Source organism: Euphorbia lathyris, chromosome 1, assembly GCF_963576675.1.
Source record: "Euphorbia lathyris chromosome 1, ddEupLath1.1, whole genome shotgun sequence".
In the NCBI taxonomy this organism is placed as follows: domain Eukaryota; kingdom Viridiplantae; phylum Streptophyta; class Magnoliopsida; order Malpighiales; family Euphorbiaceae; genus Euphorbia; species Euphorbia lathyris.
Window position 1 is genome coordinate 67,352,948 of NC_088910.1, and position 8,652 is coordinate 67,361,599.

Consider the following 8,652-nt stretch of genomic DNA (forward strand, 5'->3'; position numbering starts at 1 on the left):
ACAAACTTATAAAGTATCTCATTAGCTTTCGAATTTATTTAAGTTGCCATGAAATCGTTTAAACCAAAAGGTTAAACTGATAGTTATAGTCCAGTAATAACTTTTATATTGATATTTAACACAAGCTCATTTCATCATGTGTTTTTAAACTAAATGTGTTATAGAACCATTTGAACTAAATGTGTAAGCTGACAGTTAAGGTCCAATAATAGTTTTTGGTACATTCTATGATGAGGTGTAAAAGTCATCCAATAGTGAAAACACACAAAGTAAGACTTGCTTAGCCAAAAATGAAATAAGAATAACCTCTTCCATAGCTTTTAGTACCTTCTATGTTTACTTTGTTTTTGACAAAGTAAGTCTTACATTGTTTTTTCACCATGAGATGATGAATATTAATTTCGGCAAAAATAACATGATTAATCTTTAACTGCACGTGGTAGAACAAATTTGATTTTTGGACAATTTAAACTATATATGGTATTAAGTAAGTTTAAGAGGCGAATTGAATGAATGTATGCAAATTCATGAGGTAATATGTCAGTTTTGAACAAATTAAGGTGATGAATAATGCGGATTGAGGAGTTAGAGAGTCAAATCATGAAATGTTAATTTTGTAGAAGAGAATTGGTAAAAAATCATAATAGCGATTTTAGCATGATAAAAATAAAAATGTAGTTATTATAAAATAAAAATGGAAGTGAAGAGAGATAGCAGATAAAGTTTAAGGAGCATGGTTACATTACATATGTATATGTATGGTAGTTGAAAACAGAAATCATCACAGGACAAAGTGCAAAATACAATATTGAACAAAACCCTGAAAGTATAAGTTTATAATGATAGGAGAGTCTTAAATTGGTCCTGTTGTTCCTTTTCTGAGGGAAAGAGGCAGAGGAGGAATACTCTGTTCATGTCTGAAAAAGTTATCAGGATCAACCTTGGTTTTCACTTTAACCAATCTATTGAAGTTATCCTTGAAATACTTGGTCCCCCAGTAAGCTGCCTCTAGAAAGCTAGTGTTACTATTCTTATTCATACCCAAATCAAGATCCCTGTAATTGACATATGCACCTCTTGGAAACATTGAAACATAAGGCATCATGTAATTATACAATTTCCTAATCCAATCCATATGCTTTTCTGTCTTCTTTTCACCATCTTGCCATGATGTCAAGTATTGAATCATGAAACTTACTCCCTTCCTATGAGGAAAAGGAATTTCTGATTCCGATATTTTACCCATCATTCCTCCAAATGGATTCCATATCATTAAAGGACCTTCTTCTTCTAATACCCTCTTCCATAGCCCTTCAAGACCTGTTTCGGGTATTGCTTCTTTTACGAAATCAGATTTGGCCTTGAAGTAGTTCTTGAATAAAGATTTCCCCTGTAGTAGAACTTCCGCCGGTGTTGTAATTGGGTAACCCGCGATGTATAGTACCGATTTTATCCAGCTTGTTTCGATGCAATCCTTTCGTGTCAAACCCAATTCAGGGAAATCCTTTTTCATTATGTTAAGTAGCCTGTTTGCATCTCCAAGAAACAGGGCATTGTAGGCTGTAGATACCGTAGAATTACCTTTTGAAATTATTACTCTAATGAACAGATCTTCGTCAATGTTAGGAGCAACTTGTTGCCATCTATGTAGGATTTTAGTACCACCTTCTTCCAATGTTTTCGGAACTGTAAAAACAGTTACAGTTGATGGAACAGGAACCAAGTTGAGTTTCCAAGAAAGTATGATTCCGAAACTGCCTCCTCCTCCGCCTCTGATCGCCCAGAAAACATCTTCACCCATTCCCTGCCGATCAACAACTCTGCCATTAACATCAACAATACGAGCATCAATTACATTATCTGCTCCAAGACCATACTTTCTCATCATTGAACCATAAGCACCACCGGTGATATGACCGCCGATGCCTAAACTGGAGCAAAGACCGGCAGGAAAGCCGTGCGTGTTGCTTTTCTGGTAAATTCTGTAGTAAGCTTCGCCCACAGTGGCGCCTGCTTGAACCCAGGCGGTGTTACTTTGAATATCAACAGTAACCAAACGAAGCTTAGAAAGGTCTAAAATGATAAAAGGTTGTTGAATTTGTGAAACATAAGAAAGGCCTTCGTAATCATGGCCTCCGCTACGGATACGGAGATGAATATTGAGAGTTTTGGAACAGATAACAGCGGCTTGGACATGTGTTTCGTGCAAAGGTGTGAAGATGAATTGGGGTTTGGGAGCAGAAGGAAGTAGGTAACGGAGATTCTGAGCTGAAGATTGTAAAAAGGAAGAGAAAGAGGTAGAATTTTCTGGAGTGTAGAAACAACTCGAGAATGGAACTATAGTTTCAGTGTTGAGTTTCATACATTGGAGGAAACTCTCTACAGAAAATGAAAATGTGGATGATGGACAAGATACAACCAAGATTACCACAATTGAAACAATATGGAAATAAGCAGCCATTACCATATTCTTGTTTTGATCTTGAACCATTACCATACTCTCTTCTCTTATAGACACCAAGATGACCTCATCCTAACGTCACCTTAACTTCAACTTCTGTATTTTTACATAACTTTTGGGTTAATCATTTTAACTCAATGTCCTTTTGTTGAATTAATTACAAAATCTATTTCTGGTTGAAAGATAAGATTCTTTCATATTCTCTTACTTTTGTTCTTGGTGAAGGTAAATATCATTATTCTTTTGTTTTCCTTCTTTGCTTTTACGCATTATCTCCAACATAAAGAAGCAACTTGTTTGTATTAACTTTCAGTCAATCAAATTCATGCTTACAACCAACTTTTGCTTCAATCATTCTAGAAACAATTGCCCATGTATATGTATATGTATTTCAATAAATATGCGAATACCTCATATACTCTCCTCGCAACTATATGCTCAATGTGTATTGACTTTCTTCAACTATATCTTATTTTCTAAAATCCATTCAGTTATCACCATGAATCTCGAAAACATTTCTACACTAAGTTTAAGTGTCGACTCTATTTTCTGACATGTCAGTCATGTCGAGCACTGTCATGATCTTATTCTGGAATCTCAAGTTCAACTAGTACCGCACTGGCCTCTTCTTTTGGAAGTTAGTTCAATGAGGATCATGATGGATCCTCACTTTAATACATACCAAGGAGTCTGACACGTGTCTGAGTGAACAAGCGAGTAAACTCGTAGGACGCAAGGAAGCTCACTGGCGGGATCATCTCGAGGGTTGACCTTGATTTTATAAAAAGGTTTTGAGTGAGAGTATGCTTGTTGGGACCTTAAAGATGGTGAAATGTCTGGACAATGCGAAACCAAAAGAAATCTAGTGAAGGCCCGCAACAATACTAATGTATAAATCATTCCTCTAACTTGGGTGTAGGAACGAAACACTAATTGAACCATCTAGTAGATGGTTCAATCCAAGGTTTTGCTCAAGAAAGTTGGAGCTCGAAACTAATTCTATTAGGCACATCCAATTATTAGAGGCATCGAGGACGCAATTCCTTCGACTTATTCTCAAACTTCAAATTGGTAGGACAACACGGTCATTGAGCCATGCTACAAAATTGACAGTTCCAAATTGTCCCTTTTTTTTATAAAAAACATGATGCAGGATGAATCAGAAGCCAAGTTACGATGCCTAACTAAGAACTAATCTAGAACCCACAAAGGATGTTTTTTTTTGAATCAAGAACCCACAAAGGATGTTGGTTGATTAAAACAACAAGTTGATGGTCATAGAAGTCGAAATCCACTAAGCAGTGTGTAACTGATGAATCAACTGGCCCCAAAAAATGGGTACCACTTAAGTCTGTGACCTATATCCTAACGTTTGGGGAAGTTCTAGGACCCGGTGAGCCACCCATTCTTAAGTAAAATGTCAAGCTGCAATATCTATTATTATTTTAGATAGTTCAATTTGCTTTTAAGTTTATTAAATTGGTTGTTAGTTTCATCATTACAACCTTTAGATACCTCATTCCTTAATAGTAACCGATGAAACCATATGAACCAGTCAAAAGAGACCTTAATATAATGCATATTCATACCCGTGTTAGATGCCGTGATTTTCAGAATCACACGTGCATCCGTTACAGCAGTATATTTAGAAGATGTGTATATCCGTAGATTAACTATGTTAATGAATTTTCAAAGTTAGAAGTAAAAGTGTACAAGATGTACCCGAAACACCTTTTATGTTTTCACAGGGTTTGACCATGTCTTAGTTTCTCGTATTGTGTCTTGAACAAACACTTTTTCTCATATAAGCTTTTTACACTTATGTGTGCCTGTAAAGGATATCTACACGATCACATATTTTTCGGTACCAAAATTCTTTGGGTCATTTGGGGTTAGCAGAAGACATTTTATTCTCTTTTTTTTAAATCCATTTTACTTTTAGCTTACCATTTTTAAATTTACATAATCCTATGATATGTCCTTGATTGTTATAATAATGATAATTTTTAGCTTTCACCTTTTTGAAATTATTATTGTAACTTCTCTTGAGAGTATTTCTTTTGAATTGATCGAAGTTTTGGTTTGCAAACCCAATACCTAATCTATCATGAAAATATCTCTAAGAATCTAGAAATTATCAAGATCCCGTTTTCTTTTAGAAAAGTCATTTAACAGACACTCATTCTTCTCTTTTTCTCTCTTTAATGTGTCAACTTCTTTAATCAATTCAACATTGATATTTACAAGAACTTTACCTTATGTAGTAGTTTAGTGTTCTTCTTTTTAAGAATATAAGATTTCTTTTTATGTTCTCTGAATCTTGATAGAGTTTCTTGTGACACATTATATACATTGCAACAAACATTAGTCAATTCATTTTTAGATAAGAGACTGAAGGTTACCTCAGGTGAATCTTCATCACCATCTTCAAAGATGTTTTCAGAGATTTGATCCTCGTGTGCCATGAAGCATATGTGTGCCTTTTATCGTTTTTCTTCATCACTTGAAGATGAATCATCACTATCACTACATGTAGCCACCATAACTCGTTTGTCTTTGTCTTATCTTGAGGCTTTAGATAAGAAAATTAGGCTTTATGTTAGGAGTTTCTCTTTTGAATTTGTCATCTTTTTGGAAATTCTTTCTAAGATATTTTCTGAAATTCTTTTCTCTCTTTTTTAAGAATTTATGGAATTTTCGAGATAGCATGACTACTTCCCTCTCAGAATCCTCATATGAACTTTCATTACTCTGATTGGCTTTTAGTATGATGGACTTAAGCTTTTTAACATCATGCTCTTTTTCATTTACTAATGTCATTTTTATCTCATGTGTAAGTAGAGATCCAAGAAATTATTCATATGAATATTTCAAGAGATCTCTATCTTCATCAATGGCAGTCAATTTTGGGTCCCAATTTGAGGGCATTGTTCTTATTCCTTTCTTAATGAGCTCCTCATCTGGAAATGACTGACCTGAAGTTTTGAGATTATTTACAATGGTGGTAAATCATGTATTCATTTCAGAAATGGATTCATTTACCTCCATTTTAAATAATTCGTACTCTCTCAAATAAAGATTCACTCTTAAATCTTTTTGTTTCTTAGTGCCTTCATATGTGACTCTAGCTTGTCCCATATTTCCTTAACATTTGTGCATCCTGAAACACGATGATATTCATTAATATCTAAAGCACAATGTAAGATGTTAATAGTTTTATCATCTAATTATAAATCTTTCCAATCATCGTTTGCAAATTCATTTTCCTCTTTATCAATCGTAACTCGATCAACAATTTTTGAAGGAGTTTTTGGACCATCTCTAATAATTTTTCGAATAAATATATCAATAGATTGAATGAAATTTCTCATGCAATTTTACCAAAATGAATAATTTGTTCCTACAAATAATGGAGGTCTCGTGGTTGATAAACCTTCGGGAATAAGTTGTGTAGACATATTTCCGGAGAAATTTATATTAGTCATATAGATCTCTCTTAGTATTTAAACTTTGAGTAAAAAGAGATTGACTCTGATACTACTTGTTGGCCCGATATGACAATATAAATGCTAGATGGTGGTGAATATGATTTATAGCCTTTTAAAAATTATATCTTTTACTTATTAAAAAGTTGCTCAATTGCACCCTTATACAAATATTTACGGAATTAGATAAATGTGCAAATTAAATAAATTTTTTTTTGAAGAAAATTAAGTACTTTTTAATAAAAGATATTTGTTATTGTCTTTGAAACATTTTTAAGGAAAGATAATAAATATTATCACAATGGAATATTTGCAAACAAAATATAAAGACTATAAATAAAGAGAGTAGGGATAAAAAAAACTTAGCCACACGATTTATCCATGTTCAACAACTAAGGCCTACGTCTTGCCCCTAAGAGAATATCTTGAGATTTTCCATTGTGATTCTTTTTTAACGGGCAAGAATCGAAGCCTGGAGGCATTTTACAACCTCAAAGCTACCCAAGTAAATGTCTCCCCCATATCCACTCCTCTTAAAACTTACCGAGTGTTTGAGAAACTCTATCTCAATTTTTAACGAGCTATATTGAGAAAAAATCACCCCTCAATTTTTACAGAGCTTAATTGAGAAATTTTTACAACGTTAAACTTACGGGTGCTTAAGAACCTAACAAAGACTCAAGGTAGACACTTGATCTTGTTGAAACACATTTCCACATAATTTTGATTTGACAAAATTATTCCCATGATTAAAACAATTAAATTTAAGTGCTTTGATTTAATTGTACTAATGAGTTTGTTCAATGTTGAGTAAGTTAACTAACGAGAACAGGAACTGAAAGTCCATAAAAGAAAGACAGAACAAAGTCAACATAAGCAAGTCACACAGCAGAAGCTGAGTGGAATGCAACTCAGCTTTACGAAAGAAATGACTTCTTCAGAAAAGCTTGAAGGCGAAGCCGGTGAGTCAAGCTGAGTAATAACCAAGTCAGCGTCAATGATCCATCAACTTGGCAGACAAAGTCTCACACAAATCAAAAGTCTTGGAAATCCGTTTTTGAAGACCTTTTCGAGATGCATGGACCGTCTGACTTTTGGCAAGAAGACAAACCTGGCGTAAGAAGACAAACCTGGTGCAAGAAGACGAATCTGGCAAACATGGCTCCTGCTAAAAACAGAAGACAGGATTGGCCTGCAGCTCTGGAAGCTGACCACGTGATGACAAAGAAGACCGTTATCTCCACAACGGCTATGTCGGAATTCAAATCATTGGCACCCCAAAGATTGCTATAAATAGGCCAAATCATCATTTGGATCAATAGAAGACACATACAAGAGATATATAGACAAGCAAAATCTTCACAAAGTGATAATCCAAAATAAAAGATGTCTGAAAAAGAAAAAGCAAGCTCTTACACCAAATTCCAATCATTGTGTAAAAGTCTAGAGTGATTGTATTCATCTAAAGTGTTCTTCATTTAGTGAGAACAATTCTTGTATCATTTGTAAAAGGTTAGAAGAGTGAAGCCGAGTACTCGGTTATAGTACTCAGTGGTAGAGAAAATCTGAATACTCGGTTATAGTGTTCAGTGGTAGATAGGATTGAGTAGACGAATAGAAGACGGTACTCGTGCATACTCAGTTGCTATTGTAAACGGGGTGTGCTCTACCTTTAAAGAGCTCAGTAGAGGATTGAAAAAGCTCGGAGGGATTCTAGGGACTGGACGTAGGCGGAGAGGCTGAACCAGGATAAGTCTGCTGAGTAAACTCTAACCCTTTCTCTTGATATATATATATATATATATATATATATATGTGTGTGTGTGTGTGTGTGTGTGTGTGTGTGTTGCTTGCTTAAAATTACTCAGTAAATAATCTGTACAAGCTAAAGCTGAGTAATCTGAGTGCTGAGTTGGAAACTGACTTAAGTGTTATTTCCCAACTCACAACTGAAACAACTCTAGTCAGCATCTGATTAAAGCTGTCTCACATCACACTCAACCTTACTGACCTAAAACTGAGTTAAACTATCAAACATCCAATTAAGTCAGCATTATTAAGCGAAAAAGTCAGATTAGTTCCTAACCCCCCCCCCCCTTGGAACTAATCCTATTACGTTACATGGGACCAACAAGTGGTATCAGAGCACAATAGCTCACTATTCAAGATAAAACTATCTTGAGCTGATCCCTGTAATGGCTGAGAACGGCACTCATTTCCTTCCAGGGAATCAAACAACTCAGATACTCCTTGAGGGATTATCTATTAGTCGGCCTCCCCTGTTCTTTGGATCTAATTATACATTTTGGAAGAACAGGATGAAAAACTTCATTCAGGCAACAAATATGAGTGCATGGCTAGCTATAGTCCAAGGCCTTTTTGTTCCCTATGAAATCATTGACGGTGTAAAAACTGTCAAAAGCGAGGCTAAGTGGTCAGAAGATGACCTTAAGAAATTACAAAATATGTTTCGGCTATCAATATGCTTCACTGTGCGTTAGATGCTGCAGAATACAATAAGATTTTAGGTTGCGAGTCAGCACAGGAAATCTGGAAGAAGCTGGAGGTTACCTATGAAGGAACCAGTAAGGTCAAGGAGTCCAAGGTGAATCAATAAATGCGGCTGTACGAGCTGTTTGAAATGAATGATAATGAGGACATATCTGAGATGAATGCAAGATTCACCAACATTATCAATGAGCTTAA

The 8,652-nt window shown here is 35.1% G+C and overlaps 1 protein-coding gene across 1 annotated transcript; it reads right to left on the reverse strand.

The window, feature by feature from the left end:
- Positions 1 to 658: 658 nt before the first annotated feature.
- On the reverse strand, positions 659 to 2,610 carry LOC136200749 (monolignol oxidoreductase AtBBE-like 15). The gene has a single exon (XM_065991178.1). It carries the CDS (start codon positions 2,495 to 2,497, stop codon positions 854 to 856), a length of 1,644 nt encoding a protein of 547 aa, XP_065847250.1. The 5' UTR covers positions 2,498 to 2,610; the 3' UTR covers positions 659 to 853.
- Positions 2,611 to 8,652: the final 6,042 nt, after the last annotated feature.